Genomic DNA, 22751 nt, shown 5'->3' with positions numbered 1-22751 from the left:
TAAACTGGTCTTGAACTTTATTAGTCAAAGAATTTTTGCTTTTGTAAGTGACCTCAAGTATCACTAAATATAGTGTACTATTTATTCAAGGCATTGAAGCTATATCCCAAACTGTCAATATAAAATGCTTAGCACAATACTGTATTTGGTAATGCCAGATAAGCATATACTAGCTTGCAAACATGACTGTACAAACATCTGAAACTAACAAAGTCAGGGCAGGATAAGAACACTTTTTTTCAGAGCTAAAACTATTAAGGGACAGAGCAAATTACACTGCTCATTTAGAACAAACCACAGCTTTGTTTTCTCAATAAAGCATCTTTATTTTGTGCACTATACAGAGAGAGGAAAACATACCTCTCCTTTTAAGAAATCACAAACAGTGAATATGAAAGGCTTGGCACTGAGAACACACATAATAAAGGCAAGGGAATGGAGGAGACCAGGAAACGCCTGGACCTGAGGGTAGAAAAAGCACCTTGAATGTTTACATTTGCAATGGGTCAACTTAACCATCACTGTAAACTGCAGAGAAAGCATAAATTCCTACCACAGGACAAAGTCTCTCAGAAGATATCTAGAAAGCCAGTTTTTCAAAATGTTTGTATGTAATTAAGGGGAACTTCAAAAGAAAAACTGCTTGTCAACAAATAGCCATGATACTTAGCAACTTGTTTATTGGACTTTTGGGAGGATTTTCTTTTATCCAGGGAGATGAGTAAAGGCTTTTCTTAAAAGGCTATATTAAATAAAAACTATATATGCAAACTTAATAGTAACATGTTATATCTCAGGAGCAGTTGCTCTGAATAATCTAATCTCTGTACAACAGAGATGAAACGGCAGAATGGGGAATCATGTGGAAGGATAAAAAATTGTATGTTTTACTGGCCATGTTAGCTCGTTTATTCGAGTCTTTGATGTAACGGTGGTTAAAACATACAATAAAAATAACATCACAAACTTTAAAAATCTTAATAAAAAGTGAAGATATCTTTCAGTGTCTGAGACCATTCTATCTGATGGCCAATTCAGAAATTCAGCTGTACTTTCAATCTGTCATAGATGTAATCTTAGGTATAACGGTGATTTTCTGCAAAAGATACTAATAATACAAATTATACCAGATGGCAAAGCTGAATAAGAGAATTAGAATTGCAGTAGCATTCCCAATACTATGACAGCTAGAACAGCCTTTACTGGCATGACCATTGGAAATAAAGACTCTTGCCCCAAGAAATAGGCTGGACCTGGATTTCCATATCTCAGAAAAGTCAAGGACATTGAAAGATACAGCAGTCAAAATTGCCAGCCACGACTCACTCCGAGAAGCAAGCAACATAGGATCTGATGGTACAGTGGGGCACCTTGCTCTAAGACAGTGTTTCCCAAACTTGACAATTTTAAGGCATGTGGACTTCAACTCCCAGAATTCCACAGCCAGCGTTGAAGTTGAAGTCCTCATGCCTTAAAATTGTCAAGTTTGGGAAACACTGCTCTAAGAAGTTGCTTAGACGGGGCACCTGCTGAGGAACAAGTGGCTAACAAAGTGGCAGGGAAATCTGACAGCATTGAGAGTTGAGCTGTCATATCATATCGGGGCTATTTTAGAGCAGAGGATGGGCAACATGCGTCCCACACGTAGCTTTCCATTGCATCCCTAGCTCATGCTGGTGAAATTTGGTAGCAGAACCACTGATTTTCAGTGACATGTTTTTTAAAAAAAATTGGGATGAGTATTGCTGCATAAGGCCTCATAGAAATTATATGTATCCATTTACATAAAAGCCTCCACCACCACCCCCTCCCAAGTTTAGGCAGAACATTTCAACCCATCTACCCTGGCAATGTCACTGCATCACCTGCTATGGATTCTGCAGCTGTAGGAGTGTCCGTTTAAAAAACAACAACACTTCATGAAATTGTTACCTACCCCTGCATTAGAGGGATTTCTTCCTCCCATATTCCCCCCCCCTCCCTTTTTTAGGCTGGTAAAGATTTGCACACGAAGGTGGAGGGAGAAGAGAGGTTATTCATTACTGGATTAATGTGAAACCAACAATAATTTAAAATAATTAGAAACATCCTGAACCGTACTGTGGGCTCTAGTTCCTAATAATAATAATTCATCTGCCATAGAAAGCCTGCAAAACCAGGCACTAGGACAACACTAATGCCCTTCTGAATACAAACGAGTCCATCATTGTTGTCTCCCAGGTGGCAGCATCCCAAAATTACAGTCCAACTGACTATGGATTTGCCTCTCTCTGGAAATAACTTCCCCACAATGGTCAACAAAAGCAGGAGTTCCAACCTAGTCAAAAATGCAGCTGTTTGCTTGTCTATTCCAGAAAAAGCAGGAATAAGGAAGTAGCAGGTGATGCACAAACAACAAGCTTAACTTGCTCCAGGGAGGGCACTCAGTCCAAGAGGTAACTCTGGCTTCTGTAGTGCAGAAATTGATTAGCCAACAATGGCTCTGCGCAATGGCACGAAATCTTTCCCTTATTTGGAGCACTGAGAAATACTGGTGTGACTCAGAAGCTGACTGGATCAGGACACAGATTGTGTTCCAGGCCACTTTCTCCAGTGGTGATAGCCTGAATGGATGTGACATGTCCAATACCTTTGGTAACTCCTTCACGAAACAATAGTTTGGCTCCTATCTTCAAATATTCAGGATGCTTAATGAATCTGAAACGAACCACTGCCTTTTCTCCTGTTCGCAGTTTGTCCTGAACAAAAAGGAAAGTATATTAGAATTTTAAAAGTTCAATTACTTATCTTAGGGATTCCAGAAAACCATGGAAAGCAACTTAGCATACCCTCGGGTTTCTGAAGTTTGCAGTGGATTTAGCTGCGAAAAAATCCCTTTTGATAATAACAAGAAGAATCCCCCTTTATTTTGTAATACTCAAGGTTGCATATCTACTGTTCCCAACTTACATTTTCCACAAAATAGCCACTCCATAGGGTGGTTGCATTGAGAGAAAGTGACTGATCCAAAATCAGTTTTCATACCTAAGGAAGGATTAGAACTCAGGATTTCCTGGTTTCTAGTTCAACAAGGAGTACCTCAAGGGTAAGGCCTAAAGCGATTGTGACACAAGCGAGAAGACAATCAAGCAAATTCCCTTTCAGCAAGAAAAGGAAAACTTACCTTCCCGTGGATTTTTTCCACAATTGCTGTTTGCCGTACATTTCCAACATGCGCTGTTACTTGGAATCCTTTCCGGAAAGTTGTGGCATGGAACAGTAGAACAATTTCAGCTTCAAATACTGAACAAATAGTTGGGTTCATCTCTGGGCTGACCATCACCATGCCCTAAATGACAGCAAGATTGGGTAACTGAATTTTCTTGACAATGGTACTCAACTCTTCCAAACTGAAGCACAATAGATTACAATCTTTCCATAAAGAAATCCTCATTTATTGCCCCGAAAGCCAAAGAAAGAAGGAGGAGATAAGAATGTGTATACAAGATGATGGGCAGGGATGAGTGGGAAAGATCTAACAGCTGACTGCTTAGCGTTCAGTCTAATTATTTCTTTGTCCTTTTGAAACTCAAGGCAATCACCTTAATGCTATAGTTTCCAGTTTCCCCATCTCTTGAACTTAAATTTTATGGCATAAACTCAGAAGAGTTTATTATCTATAGAATTTTGGAATATCTTCAAAAGCAGACGGTCCAGAGGAACCCAGCCTGCTATATTTCCCAATATCCATAAGGCAGGACACTTTGTTTTCAGAAAAGTTACAGAGGAGAAGGTTTTTATAGCTAAAGACTCCAGAGAGAGATTAAGAAAGCGCTTACTTTGCGCAGCAGTGAGCGATCAAAGAGTCCAAGAGCTAGGGTAGCGGCCTGCCCAGCTCGAAGAACGCGACATGCTGAACGATTTCGTTGGATACTGCATACTTTCAGATGAAGGAACTTGCCATCATCTGTTGGACCAACAACCAAATTCTCTCCTTCTTTGCATATCCCACTAGCAAGGGCATAAAATGAAAATACTGTATTTAGCTCCCAGGAGGCAGGAAAAGCCTTCCTTTGTGTCTAATTGAGATAACCTTGAAGCAGTTTTTTTACTCTTGAAACAAGAAAAATATCAAAGAGAAAATTTGGATCTGATATTCCAAAGAATAAATATATATGTTATGTGCTCAAAGAACACAGGAATCCTTTAGGGAATACTTTTACTTTTTTACTGGAGTGCAATTTTATCTTCCTTGACTCATTCAGTTAAGAAAGAAAGAAAAGGAGAATAAATGCTACTTCCTGGTCCTTCCTACCCATCCTGGTTTTTCCTTACAAATTCCATAAGTACCAACCTTGACAGTGTTCCTCCAACAACTGTGCCTACATCTGGCACAGTGTAAATTTCATCCACCTATAGCAGAGAAAGAATGGAAGTTTCAAATATGTTGTGCAGGACTGTAGTATTTCAAAGCCAGAGTTAAACAGTTTGACCTTTTATTCTCAGACATAACAATACAAGTTCTTGTATAGGAATTCTAAGCCTATCCTTTAATATTGTCTTCCTTATACCCGTTACAAGCCTCAAGCATCCCAGTTCTCAGTGAACCAATTATATTCTGCAAACATTTCCTAGGTGCAACTCCTAAAAGAAATAACCTGGGAATCAATTCAATGATTGGTAGGACATTAACAATGAGATTAGATGAAGAATGGTATAGACCAGTGGTTCTCAACCTTTTTAATGCCGTGACCCCCAACCGGTCGTAAGTCGAGGACTACTCAACCGGTCGTAAGTCGAGGACTACTCAACTGGTGCAGCACCGTTTGCAGAATGGGACTTTTGGCGGGCTCAGCAGGGCAGAGACAGCCTGGACAATTCCTATTGGCTTTTGAAAGCCAATAGAATTAGACTCTATTCAAGAGAGTCTATTCTATTGGCTTTCAAAAGCCAATAGAATAAAAGGGAGTAGCACAGCTAAGGAAAAGGGGGGAAAAAATGGCGGACTGCGTTGTTTGGCGACCCCCGTGAAATGGTCATTTGACCCCAAATGGGTCCCGACCCACAGGTTGAGAACCACTGGTATAGACAAATAAAGGAGGAGGAGTCGTGGTGGCACAGTGGTTAGAATGCAGTATTGCAGGCCAACTCTGCTCACTGCCAGGAGTTCGATCCTTACCATCTCAGCCTTCTAAGGTAGGTAAAATGAGACTCAGATTGTTGAGGGGAAATATGCTGACATTGTAAACCTCTGAGAGTGTGCTGTAAAGCACAATGAAGCACTCTTATAAGTCTAAACTCTATTGCTATTGCTAAATAATAAATAGCATTAATCTGTCTTCGAATAAGAAAGTAATTATAATTGTTTGGTTTTATCATTTCTCTAAATCCAAGGATCAGAGAACACCCTGCCTTCACATACTACAGCTGGAGACTCTCAACTGAGAAGAGACTATTGTGTACCTGGAATTCAGTGAGCTGTTGCATCAGCTCTTCCTGTTCTTTGCTGTTTGTCAGAGGAGGAAGGATGTTGAGAAATACTCTCAGGAGATCCAGGTTCTCTCCAGAAACACTGGACAAGGTGAAGATGGGAGTGATACTGCAAACAAATGAGTGAAAGAAGCTGGTGATCCACGATATTGTGCATCGCTATTAGTACTGAATACAATAGGAATGAGATTGGCTTCCACATGTGTAAGTGGAATGTAAATAATTAGGGAACAACAATATCTGTATCCTATATTTTTTTTACAGAATCAAAACTTGGTACAGGTAGTCCTTAACTTACAACTGGGTACTTAATGACCAGTTAAGATGGACTTCAAAAAAGTTAATTGCTATCTGTCCTCAAAGTTATAACAGCAACACCACCCGTCATCACATGCATGCTCGCATTTCAGGTGTTTGGCAGCTGGTCTGCATTTTTGACTGACTGAAGGATCCTGAATTTTACAATCTTTTTTAGCATTTTCCAGCAAACCTACCCATTGGATAAGCTGGATTCAGATTTACGACCATGTAACTCATTTAACAACCATCGTAAAAATGTCAGGTAGTGACTCAACGTATTGTGATCATTAAGTCGAGGATTACTTGTATGCCCATATGCAAAGTAGTGCAGATGGTTAAAGGCATCCGAAGAATCCAATGTTTTCCCCAAAACAATGAAAAAGATCTTGAGTCTACATGACAGAAGTTCCTTTTCTTTCATACTTGGGTACAATATCACAATATAAAGGGGAGCTTGCATCACAATGGCAGAACACCCATTTCATCATCTGCTCTCCTCCAGTTCCCTAAGTCACTTCTGCCACAATTCATTTATTATGTGTAAGCTATCCTGCAATATAAAAATTATCACAAATAGTAAATACTATAAAATCAAAACAGTCCATTCAAAACAGAGAGTGGAGACATGAAACAAAAGAATATGGTCACTTAAACTTCACTTATTGCTCTTTGATACGGACCACTGCTAGTTCCACCAACCTGAGTTACTCACACCTTTCTTGCATCATTTTGAAAGTATGTTACTTTTAAACTGCATCCATCCATACTTGCTAATCATCTGCCCTCCCATTCAAACAGCCCATAATTCATACTTGGGAGATTGTGCAAACTGCTGTGCTGCTGTAACTGCATCATCATCAGACATTACTAGCAATGGAAGTTTGTTGCAGCCAGGCTGCTTCAGAATCCGTTCCAGCTGTTTCACTGTTCGCTCCACAGTGGCCTTTGAGCACAAGTCCACTTTGCTAATGACAATGAAGAAAGGCACCTTAAGGGCCATTGCCAAGCCTAGGTGCTCCCGTGTTGTACCAGCTGTAAGAAGTAGAAGATAGAGAAAATCAAATTAAAAAGGTAGGACATCAGTGCAGCTAAAACATATAATTCAATGCCATTTGTTTGAAACCAATAAAGTGTTTCTATGTTACTGTGGATGAATCTTGTTTTAAACTACTGGTACCGACTGGTTAACTGTTACATGCATTATGTCAAACCTTCTGAAACCCCAAGGAGAAATCCAACCAACCACTTACCAATTCCAGTATTGGCACTCACCACCAGCATAGCGAAATCTGGACAATAGCTTGTAAGCCCAAAAATGGTGGTTTTCAAATATTTGTGATGTCCAGCTAAGTCAATGAAGGTAATCATTTTGGAAGAGCTCTCACAGATTTCTTCAGCTGTGCGTGAATCACTATAGTTCACCACCTAAGAGGCAGAAAATGCAGGTAATTGAGCTCTTATAAAAGGCCAAGTAAAAATTCATATCCAGAGATATAAAATGATAAACTCGACGTACAAATACTCGTACCTCTCCCTTACTGTTGAAACCAAGAATTTCAAAGCTAATGCTAGATGTTCTTCCTGACTGGATCTCATGCAAGTGTCGGAAGAGATTGAGACGCGCTCGGCCTCGCCCATTATCCAGTTCCCCTTGTGTCAAGACACCTAATAAAGTTGATTTGCCTGAATCCACATTTCCAAGCACAGCCACACGCAGATCTAGAAACTTAAGGAAAATTGAGGATCTATTTTAAATTGTTAGAAAGATGAACAAGTTAGGCTTGACTACCTTGCATATTAATGTCTTAGGATACCCAATTCACAAACAAAGTTTGTATAATTCTGAGGTATTTACAACAACAAACTAATTCCCAAGCATTTGGCATTTACTACTTTGCATTGTAAAATATGCACAAGATAAGAAACTGGGTTTCAAAGTTTAACTATCTCAGCTTTCGCAGACGACTTGGTGGTTACTTTGTCTCAACCTACCTATTCTGTAGTAAATTTATTACAACTGATTTATCAATATGGACGGGTTTCGGGTTTTAAAATTAATAACAATAAGACTAAAATATTATCTAAAAATATGATTAATTTGGACAAGCAGATTTTGGTTAATCTGACAGACTTTGAAGTTGTTGATAAGATAAAATATTTGGGGGTTACCTTATCTGTTTCTAATGGAAAATTGTATAAAAACAATTATGAAAGGCTGTGGGTCAGGGTACAAAAAGATTTGAAAAATTGGGAGAAGTTACAGTTATCTCTTATGGGAAGAATTGCAGTGATTAAAATGAATGTCCTGCCAAAGTTTCTCTTTTTATTTCAAATGTTACCTATTTTAAAAAATGAGGTTAATTTAAATGAATGGCAGAAAGGTATTAACAAATTTATTTGGGCAGGGAAAAAACCAAGGGTAAAGCTTAAAATTATGCAAGACTTCCGTGAGAGAGGTGGACTCAAGGTACCGAATTTGAAATTATATTATGATGCTGTGGCTTTAACATTAATTAGTGATTGGGTTAATTTAACAAATGTAGAAATACTCCATTTGGAGGGTTGGGATTTACTTTTTGGATGGCATGCCTATCTAATTTTTAATAAAAAAGTGGACCGGGTTTTTAAATCTCATATTATAAGGATTTCTTTACTCCGGGTTTGGAGGAAATATTATAAAAGTGATTTTAAAATACCATTATGGGCTATACCTTGGCATGCGATAGAGGGGATAAGGAGAGGAGTTAAGATGGATAGGGTTTCTTATACACAACTACTTAGATGGGATGGTCAAAATTGGCAGTTAAAATCTTTGGAAGATTTAGCATATGAAAATATCACCTACTCATGGTTTCAGTATAGACAAATAGTGGATAGATGGAAGATGGATCGTAATATGGGCTTGCTTAGAGAAGATGAAAACCTTGTTAAACAAGTAAAAGATCAAAGGCGAACCCATATTAGGAGAATCTATGGGGTTCTAGTAGAACTGGATTCAGAATCAGAACTAATTAAAGATTGTATGATTAAATGGGCACAAAATTTTGATGAACCAGTTCTACTAGATACCTGGGAAACTATTTGGGTGAGGAATGTTAAATTTACACAAGCCCAGAACTTAAGGGAGAATTTTTATAAAATGTTTTATAGATGGCACCTTGATCCAAAAAAAATGTCTCTTATGTATCCTGACTTACAGCCTAAATGTTGGAGATGTGGTTGTTTGGATGCTACTTATTATCATATTTGGTGGTCGTGTAAAAACATAAAAGCCTTTTGGATCAAGATATGGTGGAATATTCAAAGAATTTTTAGAAAGAGGGTAAAATTTACCCCACAATTGTTTTTGTTAGGTATCGTTACTGATTGTGATGCTAAGGAAGTTATATTGATGTTAAATTTGATTACAGCCGCAAGGCTGCTAGTAGGGCAATATTGGAAGAAGGAATCCTTGCCTACCTTACAAGAGTGGTTTTTTAAAGTTTCTTATTTGGCGGAAATGGCAAAGATTTCGACTTTCTTAAAGGAGCAATCGCAAGAGAAATTCTTTGCGGTATGGGAAAAATGGATAAATTTTATACAATATAAATTGGATATAAAAATATCATTTAGCTTTTCAATAACTTGTATATAAATTTTAATATTTTATAGATTGTATTTTTATATATATATATATATCTTTTCTTCTTTCTTTTTTGTTATTATCTCTTTTTCTTTTCAGTACTTTTTCTTTTTAACACTTATGGTTTTTTTACATATATTTTATTGTTAATTACTTTATAAGTTGTTTATGTAAGGTATTTAGATATATTTATGATTTATACTTTTTCAATTTTTTAAAGATTTTTAAAATTTTTAATTAAGCCTATACTCAGCTCTGGGAAGATCAGGGGGGATGGAGAGGGAGGGTTGGGGTGGGTGGGTTAGGGTTGTTTTTTTTTTTGTTTTTTGCTTTTTGTAAAAATTTTTAAAAAAATTTTCAATTAAAAAAAAAAGTTTAACTATCCCTAGCAAATCATTCTTATCAATTACAGATCTTCAAACTCTAAATGAATATAGCAATCTAGAATGAAATATCTTCAGCTTTTCTCTCATGATGTTTAAATCAGGTTGATTTTTACCTGTTGGTTATCTGGGACCTTTCGGACAAGAACCTCTGTTATCTTCCTGGGAATGTCACTGTCATAATCCACTTCTCGTTCTCGAAGCACAGTGATGTCAGCTCCCACTCTGCAAAGGGCAAAACAGAACACTGTTGGGGGTTAGAGAAACATCTGCAAAGCATTCCCCAGGAGGACAAATATCTGGTTACCTTAGAATGCTGCTCAGAAAAGCATCTCACAATTAAGCAATGGTAAGTAAAATGTGTCTATTTTCTAAATGAGCTGATTTTTATTCATATGAATATGCATCCTTGTCAATTTTGGGAGGCTCCACTCCCCTGAAATATTTTTGCATAGATGTCAAACGAGTTTCCTCATTTTAAGATCTGTAATAAATTGGCTTTATCTAGATCACCACATATGACAAATTTTCCACTAATTACATGTTGCTCATAGCAGTACAGAGAGATAAAACTTTACCTAAATGAGGCTGAAGCTGGAGGGGGGAGGGAATGACAGCTATAGTAAAGCTACATAGCTCTCATTAGTACTAAATCTAATTAAGGTAAATGCTAATTGTATTTCCACTGCCAAATGAATGAATGGACACACTCCAGCCCTAACCCTCCCTTTTTGACACCCAGCACATGGTCATGATTGTTGATCACATGACTTCCTGCCATCTTGAGAGGACAAACTCATGAACTACAGAGACAGTTGCCTACAATAGATAGTGTCAAGAAATTGCCAAACTCTGCCCTGCCTATATATCTATAGTGACCCTGTTCATTTACAGCACCCCTCCCAATGGTAGGATTCAGCCAGTTCACACCAGTTTGGCAGAACCAGTAGCTAATTTTTTGTTGCCCAGGACAGACTTCCGGAAGCGGTATCCACACAGAGAACCAGTTGTTCACATATTTGAATCCCACCACTGACCCTTCCCCTCCTCCCAAATATGACTTATTATGGCCTTTGCCCATCAAAAGGTTGCCCAATCCCAGTTGAGTGTAATGGCCCATAATAAAATACGCATAGCCACACACAAATGTTTTACAACTGAAACAATTAGTAGGTACTGTACCCATGTGGTGGTACTGTGAGAAAAATCTCTTGCTGAAACCATTTCCTCTGTTGGCTATTAGCTGAATTTCCAACATTAAGTCTACCTTAGAAGAGCAAAATAAGAGAGCACACCATTGGCTAACTCTGGTCAAGAAGCAGGACAGATGCACATACTTCTCGGCCATCCGCCGTAGCGTTTTAAGAGAGGCGTGCATTTCTTCTTCAGACAGTCCAACAAGCAGCCCATTGTCCTCGACACCAATCTGGTACACAGCCTCACCACGGCCTTCTTGTAGTCGCCACTTCATTTGCGTTACTAGATGTTCAAAGCGGTATTGAGACGGATTAACTAACTTCAGCTGTCCAAAGAAAGAAGTAATTATAATCAGCAATTAAGGTGGTCTGATGGGGCTGAACATTTTTTTCAGTATTTTCTCCACAATATTGAACAAAGAAAGTTCAGTGGCGAAGAAGACTAATAATTTTTCAAAGGCACTCTAAAATAATTGAATAAAAAGTTCCTTTTTGTATAAATTTAAGAATGTATACAGGGTTCAGTATTCAAATGTGAAATAGCCAACATATCTATAAATAATGTTTTGGCAAAAATCATTTTTATTTTTCTGTTATTTATCTTTCTCTCTCTTCCTAGACATGGAACTTACAGAATTATTTGGCTTAGAACTCTTAAATGGCTTGCATGAGAGACTCACCTTGTATTCTATGTTCCCATCTTCTGCCTACATACAAGAAGAAGAGATCTTAAATTAATGGCTAATGCAGTGTTCAAAATTTCATATACAAAACCAGACATCTCTTTTGACAACTAAATATAGTTGCCAGAGACCAATGACAGAGCCAGTTTAAATTATAGTACTGGTAATTAAATCAAGTCACTTAACACTGTGGTTCTTTCATCTTTATACAAATGATGAAGTTGCACTGAATTTATTTATTCAATTCAAACATAATTAACAAAATATTTAATCTTAAAAAATGCAAAAATACAAAATACAAACTAAGAAAGAAAAGAAAAATATAAAATCTATAAGAAGATATTTACATTTTATACATATCCGTTGTTACTGGTGTACTATTGAATTCATTACTATATGACCAATACAAAATATTATTCAAAGACATCACAAAATCTCTGCCATAGTATCACATATTGCATCCTTTGATTATTAGAAAATACTGTTTCAAAAACATATAAATCATACATTACTGAAAACTATTCTTTGATATCCAGAATAATATCACTTTTTCAATTTCTCCATATAATTCCCCTTAGCCACTCCCAGGCATGAAAATTATTATGTATCATTCAGTACAGTTCAAAGTACCATTTGTTTTACCTGCACCTAAAGCAATTTATGGACTAACATAAATGCCACAAAAATTCAACAAGGATCTTAATAAAATGTTTCTATCAACTGTAATAAATCAAACCATGCAGAAAGCTTCAGATACCATTATCTCATAAATGAATGATAGGCAAGTTTTAAATAGACACCTGACTCTCACTCTGTCTTCATGAATCTCTTCCAAAGGTTCAATTTTCAAATATCTTTTGGTGTCCTGTTCTGACATCATTCACTAGACATTTTCTTTGGAAATAAATACCATAACTGACATGCAATACAGCTTGTACACTGGTTTTGTTGAATATTGGTTTTTATATCTTTTCTGTGGATTATGTTATTTTTTATATGCTCCTATAAGTTTTTATATATCTTAATACTGTATTTTTTGCTTTTTGTATTGCTTTTAATTGTTGTAAGCCACCCTGAGTTCACGCATTTCAGATGGGCAACTAAATAAATAAAACTAATTTGTTTCAGGCATTAAACACAAATTAACAAGTGTCACTAAAAAGTTTGGATTGGTAATTGATGTTTTATTAAATATTACTGAAGAATATCATAAACAGGAAAATTGTAGAACTGACGAGAGATCAACAATTCTACACTCTGTTCATCAACAATCACATTTTTGCACTAACATACTTTATTTGGCCCTGACCCAAAGGTGTTCTGCTATACACTGTCAAACAACTCTAGCAAATAACTAATGTTCCTTATGACCTGAGCTTAATGTTAAGTGAGAAAGTAATAGTCAATGTGAACTATGTCATGGCAGATCTAAGGAACAATAGTTCCTCTGAACTTCCTTAACAAGTTATGCTGATATTTTTCCAGAAGCTATTTCTATCTGGTTGTTAATAGTGAGCAGGTAAGATTACTCATAAAACTCATAGTAAGAAAGACTATAATCTTTCTCTAAAAACAGGTATGGGACATTGATTCATATCCTGCTGGTCTTGAATCAGGAGAGGGAATTTAGGAATTTAAAGGGAACCATTGTAAATCAGATCAACAATAACATAAAATGTATCTACTCTAATTTAATTTCTTCCTAAAATAATTAACTATTTTAGATCCAGCATCATTCTCTCTCAAGCAAACTTTCCTTCCTATATCTTAAGTTCTTTACATGGAAAGAACTACTGTTTTCAAGCTCAGTCTAACTATGGTGTAAAAATAGCAAAGAATATCCTGCAATTAGACCAGCGGTTCTCAACCTGTGGGTCGTGACCCCATTTGGGGTCGAACGACCCTTTCACGGGGGTCGCCAAACAACGCAGTCCGCCATTTTTCCCCCCTTTTCCTTAGCTGTGCTACTTCCTTTTATTTTATTGGCTTTTGAAAGCCAATAGAATAGACTCTCTTGAATAGAGTCTAATTCTATTGGCTTTCAAAAGCCAATAGGAATTGTCCAGGCTGTCTCTGCCCTGCTGAGCCCGCCAAAAGTTCCATTCTGCAAACGGTGCTGCAAGTTGTCTGCAGCGAAGGCGAGCTGTCTGGAAGTTTCCACCCCTCCCTGCTGAGCAACTACTAAAAATGTAAGTAAAAGAGGGCCAGGGGTGGGAGGTGGGAGGCCAGTGGGCGCAGGGAGGGTTGCTGGTGCGCGTGGGGCCCGGCGGGTGCCTTACCTCCCTTGGGCTGGGCCAGCTGGTGGCCCAGCCGGTGGTCGCCCTGCACCATCGCTGCCCCTTGCCAGCTACGCCTCGGCTGGCGCAGAGGGTGGCACCACGCATGCCTGGTGCTCCCGGGCAGAGAAAGTCCTCGACTTACGACCGGTTGGGTAGTCCCCGACTTAAGACCAGTTGGGGGTCACGGCATTAAAAAGGTTGAGAACCACTGAATTAGAGCTCCCACTTTGGAGATTAGACTAAATACACAATTTATTTACATAGCAGAGTTTATTAATATGGCATTGTTCTGCAATGTATATAAACACAGACACATCCAAATTCATGGAAGAAATTATGCCTATAATACACATTAGCAGTTTTGAAGGAGCACTAATTATCCACTGGGTTGCTGTGGAAGTGAGGAAGGAGAAACAGGTTTGGGCATGCCCCAGCAATACTTCATGCTGTTAACTGAGGACAGAAAAATAGTACTGCAACACTGAAAACTTAGGGGACAGTGTAAAGAATAATTCTTATCTTGTACTGGAAGAACTCAGTGTTGTAAAATATGAAGCAAAAAATGTGAATAAAAGTAGTTATTTTCATGTCTTAGATCACATCGAAAGTAAAAAACTGATATAATTACTGGCAAATCACCAAGAGAAACAGGAATAAAAAGTGAAATCACACTGCACATTCACATAAACTTTATATAAATAACAAAAAGTAGGCTTAGCAGGATGGGCCTAGGATTATATTGAGTTTATTCATCCTTTCATTAAATTCCATTTTCTACTTTCATATACTAATGCCAAGTTTGCTAATTTGACTTTTTATATGGCCAACTACCAAAGTGTGCCAAATTTTTACAGTATTTTTTTTAAAAAGGCTACTTAAATTTAAAAATTAAAAGCATCCTCATTTAAGACCCTGTTCAGAATATGTTTCAAGATCTTTAAAACCTGGGAAAGAGTCTTCTGTTCAATTTGATAGTCCCAATTTGCCACCAAATGAGTCAAGGAAAACAATAGGTAAATAATTGCAAATTATCTCAATGAAAGAAGTATTACCAGTACTTTTTATCTTACTCAGAAACGTATTCTGAGATCTTAAATTTGTCTGTATCATACAAAATTAGATTGCAGGGAACCACAACACTTATAACTTTTCTAGACATTCATATGCATGTCCTTTATAAACAAATTCAGAAAATCATCTCCATACTGGTTACCATAAATGTATTATAGTCTCTAGTTATATTGAGATGTTTATGTATTGTTTTCTAGTGAATCAGTCTATTCAAACATGTAGTTTAATATCAGCTACACCAGTCTTTACCATTAACAGAGGGTTGGTTTTGAAGGTGAGGGCGGGCTAGAAAATTAGGATAAGGAACTAGTCCTTGCTATCCCACTATCTGGTAAAGAGCTCACTGTTCAGAGTCAAAGATTTACAAATATATATGCCAGTAATCTCAACTGAAATTATTCTAGAACCTAAACTTCAATTTAGAAGCTTTTTCATTGCTTCCACATTTGATTGGCTGGCTACATACATATCAAGAAGCAAGCACAAATGTAGAAATTTAACTGCAATTTTAGTGAATCAGCATCAGAAAAGGAGAATGAAGCGACTTTCCGAGGAAACAACTGAATCACTTTTGCCTCCTCTGTTCAAAATCTCGGCCCCAAAACGTACGATTCTCCCTCAAATCGAAGCCAAGCTCAGAGTGCCCGCGATATTTACTAGCGCGAGGTCGGCGGCAGAGCTGTCAAGAGGGAAGAGTTCTTAGCCACATCAGTCAAAGGAACCCGAATGGAATCGCAGAGGGTGTGTGACAAGGAAGACAGAAACGAAACTCAGCGGTACTTTAACTACAAGAGCGCTTTCCCCCCAAAGAGGCTGCTCTCTTGGGATACATCGGTTCTTCCCCTAAACACAAAATAAGCTCTTTACTTTTTTCCAGCAATCCCCTTAACGCCGGGAGCTACAGTCCCATTGACTTCCAACTATCAGCATCTTCGTCCTAGGCAGAATCTTGGAAGACTAGCACCCTCCGCTTCGTGCCCGAAAATGTTCCCGCCGCCCCAACTTCGGGCTCAGCAGGGTCTCCCGCTCACCTCCGGAGGAAGGTAGGGGGGGTTGTTGGCCTTGCCACCTCGGTATCTCCCGTTCTTCTTCCTCCCCTTGGAAGAACCGCCGCCGCCGCGGCCTCGCAGGGCACCCCCATTCCCTCCCCCCACGGGCCGGCAGCACCCCCCAAACAGCTCGGACACCCGCGAGTCCATCCTGGGCCAGCTGGCAGACCCACGGCAGGACCTCCGCCGCTGCGGACGCCTCTAAGCCCGGGACTGGGCTTTTGACGGCTACCCTCCACTCTGGCGCTTGGCGTCAGAAAGAAGCGCAGGGCACCACGGGAAACAGTACCCCAGCGGCAACACAATTGGACTACAACTTCCAGCGTCCTCTTTTCCGTGGAAGGCATCGCTTTTCCGACAACTACAGAGGCGAATAAGATGGGTGCGAGAGCCCTCTCTTTGCAGAAGGCGAGTCGAATTAGTGTCGGCAAAACAACGGGGAGCCTGGTAACATTGCAAATTGCATAAAATGCATACGCTTTCGGGCCGTCAGACTCCTAATTTTTTTTTTTTTTGCTTCCAATAATTTCTCTGAACAGAACGCAGGACTACAACATCAAGCAACCTCGGGGGCGATTAAATCAATTTAGGATTTTTTTTTTTTGTAGCGTCTCGAACAAAAATATCCCAATAAAATACTTCTGTCTGCTTCAGCTTTATTACCGCAGGAGCATCATCCTAAGACATCCTTCAGCTTTGGGATCCTAAGAAAAGTGTGATTTAGTATACTAATATAGCCATTTTTCAGACAGAATTAGGTCACAATTTACATTAAAACAAAATTTTGTATTGCAAAATGCAAGATAAAATGTTAGGGACATAATATTTGCTTTCTGCATTTGAATTCTAACACTGAATTCAAGTTATTTTAAAAAATACTAATTTACATAGGAGATGAGAATAAAATTTTATCACCTTTTAAATTACAGGCACATACACACTCACCTGTAACTTCACAATTTATATCAAATACATATGCTGAATTGTTAAAGAGGGTTAGTTATCACACATTTCAAATGGCTACAGTTTTATCTATCATTTTATTTTTTAAACTGATTCTTACTATCATATCTTCGAACATCACAAAAGCAGACTTTCAACAGAAACATAATTTCACAAAATTTAAATAGGGAAAAAAATCCTTTTTTAAATACAATTTCCAGAGGAATAATGTTTTTCATTTTATATTCTGTTTTGAATTATGATGTGACTGTGCCATATAATAAATGTTATAATTGCCTTGTTAGCTAGCAGTAATACATTAAAAATGTGCTGTTGTACTGTTTATAATGTGTACAGTAGTCATTTCAGTCACAAACTAATAAGATTAAGTTCACAGATTTAATTCCCCAGTTTAAACAAAACAAAGCACATATGTTTTAGCCTAGGCATAATTTAATTATAAAAGCAGTTAAACTATAGATTTTTTCATGTAATCAGAACAGATGCTTCTCCCACTTCAAATTAGTGGGTTATTTTATTTACAAATACAATCACAGCCGCTTGTAACACCCTCAATACGAGATTGCTGTTAGGTCTTGGCAACATGTTGCATCGTTTGGAATGAATTGCCCTGGGTAGGAAACACATTGCATCAGATTCAGCTGACTATATACAAACTCTACATGATTAATTTATTATGAAAATAAAGTAGAAATACTGAAAGCATTATTCAGATTGACAGGGAAACTCAAGTTCAACTGTCACCTGGGTTTTCATCGCAACCACACTATCATTTTAAAAATACACAATGTTTTTTAATTTTCTGCCCAGAACTTGTTGGAAGTTTGTCATCATAATGAAGTGATGGGAAAGATATTCCAAGATTCTCCTATCCCAATATATTTTAAACTAACGAATAATGGTATACCTCTCAAAATATTTATCACAATGGTTAGTCATAAGTAGCTATTAAGAGTTAAACCAGGAGATCCTGCATTTATTTACGATTATTAACTTTCATTTGGGCGCGATAAAATGGGAAGATTTAAGTTAAATGGGGACTTGTAACGGAGGCAAATTCGCTTTTTGTATTTTCCCGGAAGAGGAGGAAGTCTGGTCACCTTACTTTCGGCAAATATTTGAAGTCTAAATTTAGCAATGAAGGCAAACTCGTTTCTTCGACTAAGTTACGCTTTTTGAGCCTCGGGCCACAGGTAAAGTTTAAAAGTTCGTTTGGGAGCGGGGATAATCTAGGCAGTTCTTCTGAGGATCATGCAAATAGCTGCCCTTAGCCTAAAGTGACCCGTGTAGCATCTATATTTTAATCACACCATAAAGTCAGGCATCAAGACAGGCCTGGCAAGCAAGACTGGCCAGCGTGACCATTTCAGAAAAAGCCGCAGAAACATACAATCTCTAGCTAGCCCATTCAGGCAAGGGCGTTCAACTTACCCGAGACAAAGATGGCGCCAGGAGAATCGGCCAGCGCTCCAATGACGTATAGGCGACATTCCCATGATGCTCCGTGAAGGCGGCCATTCAAACCGGAGTAAAGGTGAGGTACAGAAGATGGCCGCGCCGATAGCAACGCCACGAGAAGGTAAGGCTGCAGCGCCACCCGGGTGCGGTTTTTCCCCCCTTTCAAGGCGTCTTGGGGGGGGGGGCTTGGACAAGGCTTCCCTTCCGCTCCTCGGGCCTTTTTCTTTCGTTCTTGGGCAAGCAGATGGGCAGCCACACACGATGTTTACCTCCTCTCCTCTCCTCTCCTCTCTTGCAGCCGACCCGCTGAAGCCCGCCGAGACCAGCCTAAAGCTCCGCGAGGCCGCCACCGTGTCTGTGACTGTGGCGCTGACGACTCAGCCGGCGGCTCCGGCTCCTGGGAGCGCCTTCTCGTTGTCCGTCGTCTTTCCCGGCTCGGTCACCTGCGAAGGATGCTTCCGTTTCACCTGCGAGCTTTTAAAGCACGTCCTATACCAGAGGCAGCAGCTGCCTTTGCCTTACGAGCAGCTCTCCTGCTTCTACCGGATGCAGCAGCTGTCGAAACCCGCTAGCCAGGTGAGACACGACTAGGCGGGAAACGATGGCTGCTGCTCCCTCGAGTGGACGGAAAGACGGGCTCCTCTGCTTTTGCTTGAGGCCAGCGGAAACCGGCATTAGGCCCGAATGATGGTTTGTGTTATGGGGAGTCTATTCTTTGCCGCTTTTCCTCTCGTGAGAAAAAAAAAATTCTCGGGGGCCAGCATAAACTTGGTAGTAAGAAGAGTGGAATTTCGCATTTTAAAAAATATGAGAGGAAGAAGGGGTGCTTTAATTTACAGCAACTGGCATGCAGCAGCTAGCCAACATTGATTGTTCTTGAAAAAGCTTAATGGCTTACAAAACAGCCTATCCAAATATCAGGGAGTACTGTGTGCCATAAGATAGGTGTTGCAATAGAGAAGACATGCTTACACGGTCCTAGTAAAAGGTACATTTTAAGAAGGATCCTGGAGCATAACCACCTTTCACATTTATGGAATAAGCAGGAAATACAGGTAGTCCTCAACCTACATCCACTATTGAGCCCAGCATTTTTGTTGTTAGGTGAGACATTTGTTAAGTGATTTTTGCCCCATTTTATGACCTTCCTTGCCACAATTGTTAAGTGGATTATCATTGCAGCTGATAAGTTAGTAACACGGTTGTTAAGTGAATCTGGCTTCCTCATTAACTTAGCTTGTCAGAAGGTTGCAAAAGGGAATCACATGACCTGGGACACTGCAATCGTTATAAATATCAATCAATTGCCAAGTGTCTGAAATTTAATCACATGACCATGGGGATGCTGTAATTGTTGTATGAGTGAAAAACTGTCATAAGTCTATTTTTTCAGTGCCGCTGTAACTTTGAACAATTATTAAATGAACTGTTGTTAGTTGAAGACTCTCTGTTTTGGAGATAGCCATTCCTACAAAAAAACAATCCTGCAGTATGTTCCTGGAAGTTCACTGGAAGCTAGTGCAGATGTTATATTTAGTAGAAATGTTACATAATTAAGCTTAGGCATGTGAATAATTACTGACACTGCTGCATTCTGGATCAATTGTAACTTATGAATGATCTTCAAATGTAGCTCCTCGTAGGTGCATTATGAGAATCCAAATGTAAGGTAGTTAAAGCATAAATGGTAGTGAGAAGGCTTTCTACTACTGTTTTCCCAGCTATCTAGGAAAGGATGCAATTGCTGCAAGTGATAGAACTTTAGAAGGGCCTTCCTAGCTATGATAGCCACCTGGTGTTTGAGGAGGAGCCAAGAGTCTACGAGGATGCCCAAATTGTATACCATCTTGGTCTACTCAGAATGCTACTGCATTCAAAGCCAAAGATGACGGCTCCCCAACTCTGAGAGGTCCCAAACCTATAACCACTCAGTTTTGCCAGGATTAAGCCTGAATCTATTCCTTCCCATCTGGCCTTCAGACCCTGAGGAAGCATCCTGACAGCTTCATTTGGGTGGCTTGAATTAGGATGTATAACTGGGTATCATTATCCTACTGATGATACCAATCTTGTACAGCTGGAGGACTTCAGTCAGTGGCCTTGTGTTGATGTTAAATACAAGCAAGATGACAACTGAATAAATATGCATGTATCTCTCCATTTATCATAGCAGTAGATACCTTTTTTTATAATAAGCTGGAATGGGGTTCTAAATAATATGTGAATACTTTGCTTTGAAATAAAGTGTTTCCTTATTCCTTTTATGCTAAATTATGCATCTCTTAAATCCCCTAATTTCATAGGAAAAAGACATGGTCAAGAAGGTTTATCTGAAAGATCAGGACAACAAAAAGTGCCAGCAAGTGTTGAATGATCTTGAAGGTGTTTTCCAGCACTTGGAAATCATGTTCAGTTTGACACTGGTCCCACGAGTTCTTATTTTGCTTGGAGGTACAGCTGTTAACCCCAGAGAGCTCTATGAAATCAACTTACAAGATATATCCATGAGTGGCACCGAAGAGAGTTTGTCAACCTCAACCTGTGTTCGCAAGCTATTCCGTTCTCTTTTCATGGCAGATGTGTTCAGTGAGCTTCAGGCTATTCCCACTATGAGTGTCATTGTTATGGTTCAAGGGCATCGCAACTGTGGTATTGACTGGTTTAGACCCAAACTAAATTACAAAGTGCCAACTCGAGGAAGGAAATTGACTGTTAACTTATCATGCAGTCATGGAAATAGTACAGCCCTTCCCACCTGTGAAGAAATAAATTCTGTCTGGGATGATTATATATGGTTCCAAGCTCCAGTAACAATCAAAGGCTTTAATTATTTTTCTTGATAAATATTTAAGGAAAAGTTCTTAACTAGCTATGTTAATCTTGTGTTTCTTACATTGCAAAGAACAATTCCCCTGTTTAAATTTTCTCTTCTTTCAGAAGTAATGTTAAACTCTGCAGTACAGAGGTGAAAACGTACATATGTCTATGATGACAGAAAGTACTTCTGGAGAACTGATTCAGTGTCTTGCCAAAGCCTTATGGACCCATTAACCTGTATTCTGTGCTGCAGATTTTACTATAAAAGGATACTTGAAAATACCTGTGCCAGTATATACCTGATTCAATACTGAATTTCCAGTGGAATATGTGCATCTATGCAAATTTGATGTATTCCAGTTTTTTTTTCCAGAAATACAATGAAAGCTACATAAATTGCTACTTTTTTCAATAGTGAAAATTGTCTAAAGATTGACTGTAGTTCAGGACAGCATAGTTGAACACCCCTCTGGAGGAATAATGGCTATTTGAAATTGATATTCTCTACAGCAGATGTATGATACTTTTAGGTACATTTCTATTTCAAGCAGCAATTCAGACTGATGTTCTCTAAATTGACAGGTGTGATTACAATTACATGCTTATCTAAGAATGTGTGAATGATCTCCAGTGGTTTTTTTTTTTAATCATACTTTTGGAATACTACTCTGTCTCTGATTTTTATTAGTAGAGCGTAACATTTTAAAATTACTCGTTATGGAAATAGAAGTTGTGTTTAATTGTTCCTATAAATTCATTTTAAGATTGTAAAATTTGATTTTGATTTCCTGTTCAGTTGGATTTACCAATACTGTCAGAAGTAATAAGTTAGATGAAAAAGAAATCTTACTCCCCTATTAGCTATTGCACATACTTGGATTGTATGAAGACAGATGAATATTGGGCAAGCATTATGAGACCACATCTAGTCTCATTCTGAAAGAAGCCTGATGAAGGAAGACAGGTGGGACAATACAGTAACTCTGAAAATGGATATGTTTCTTAACCAGTTGTTCTGAGGCACAAAAAGATGTAAGGGGCTTTTGGAGGCAGTCTTAAATGTTTTCATGCCAAAGTTTAAATCTGGGACAGATATAGCAATGGCCAAGCACTCTCTGAGGCTGTGGTATTTATATAACCACTCTGCTTAAAGTGTTTTATTATATCTACACTATAACGGATTGTCTTCCTTTGTGTCATTGTATACTATACTGTTAAGAGGACCAATCTGAAGACAATTATTGTATATTCAAATACTTCTGTGCTTAGAAACAATATGCTGTAGAGAAAATAACCATATCTAAAAAATGAAATTCAACTTTTTTTCCAAGTATTAATCAATTTGGAAAACTATATAAAATGATCTGTTTAATTATCTGATTGTGAAAGTGTTGCTTCATTGAACTATAAAAATACCCGTCCTATTTCAGTTTGTATAAAGAAGTAAATCTGAACATGAAC

General features: G+C 38.5%; 2 protein-coding genes across 4 annotated transcripts; one reads left to right on the top strand and one right to left on the bottom strand.

Moving 5' to 3' along the window:
* Nucleotides 1-301: 301 nt before the first annotated feature.
* On the bottom strand, nucleotides 302-16336 carry GTPBP2 (GTP binding protein 2). 3 transcript variants are annotated; one of them, XM_039342751.1, is made up of 12 exons: nucleotides 16035-16336; nucleotides 11651-11677; nucleotides 11112-11296; nucleotides 9891-9999; nucleotides 7298-7495; nucleotides 7020-7194; nucleotides 6582-6801; nucleotides 5443-5578; nucleotides 4334-4392; nucleotides 3819-3990; nucleotides 3164-3328; nucleotides 302-2738 (listed from the first exon to the last, which is right to left on the bottom strand). In XM_039342751.1, the coding sequence occupies exons 1-12, from the start codon at nucleotides 16200-16202 to the stop codon at nucleotides 2541-2543; spliced, it is 1812 nt and encodes a 603-aa protein (XP_039198685.1). In that variant the 5' UTR covers nucleotides 16203-16336; the 3' UTR covers nucleotides 302-2540. The 3 variants fall into 3 exon arrangements, with proteins under 3 accessions (XP_039198685.1, XP_039198686.1, XP_039198687.1); XM_039342752.1 differs by having other exon boundaries at nucleotides 9891-10021; nucleotides 11218-11296; XM_039342753.1 differs by lacking the exon at nucleotides 16035-16336 and having other exon boundaries at nucleotides 9891-10021.
* A 352-nt stretch (nucleotides 16337-16688) lies between these two features.
* LOC120307717 (MAD2L1 binding protein) lies at nucleotides 16689-22747 on the top strand. The gene is made up of 3 exons (XM_039342755.1): nucleotides 16689-18594; nucleotides 18772-19049; nucleotides 20777-22747. The coding sequence occupies exons 1-3, from the start codon at nucleotides 18510-18512 to the stop codon at nucleotides 21311-21313; spliced, it is 900 nt and encodes a 299-aa protein (XP_039198689.1). The 5' UTR covers nucleotides 16689-18509; the 3' UTR covers nucleotides 21314-22747.
* The last annotated feature ends 4 nt before the right edge of the window (nucleotides 22748-22751 follow it).

Source organism: Crotalus tigris, unplaced genomic scaffold (assembly GCF_016545835.1).
Source record: "Crotalus tigris isolate CLP2741 ecotype Arizona unplaced genomic scaffold, ASM1654583v1 scf7180000017812.1200847, whole genome shotgun sequence".
Classification (NCBI taxonomy): Eukaryota; Metazoa; Chordata; class Lepidosauria; order Squamata; family Viperidae; genus Crotalus; species Crotalus tigris.
Note: the sequence above shows the minus strand (reverse complement) of the source record. Positions and strands in the feature narration are given on the sequence as shown.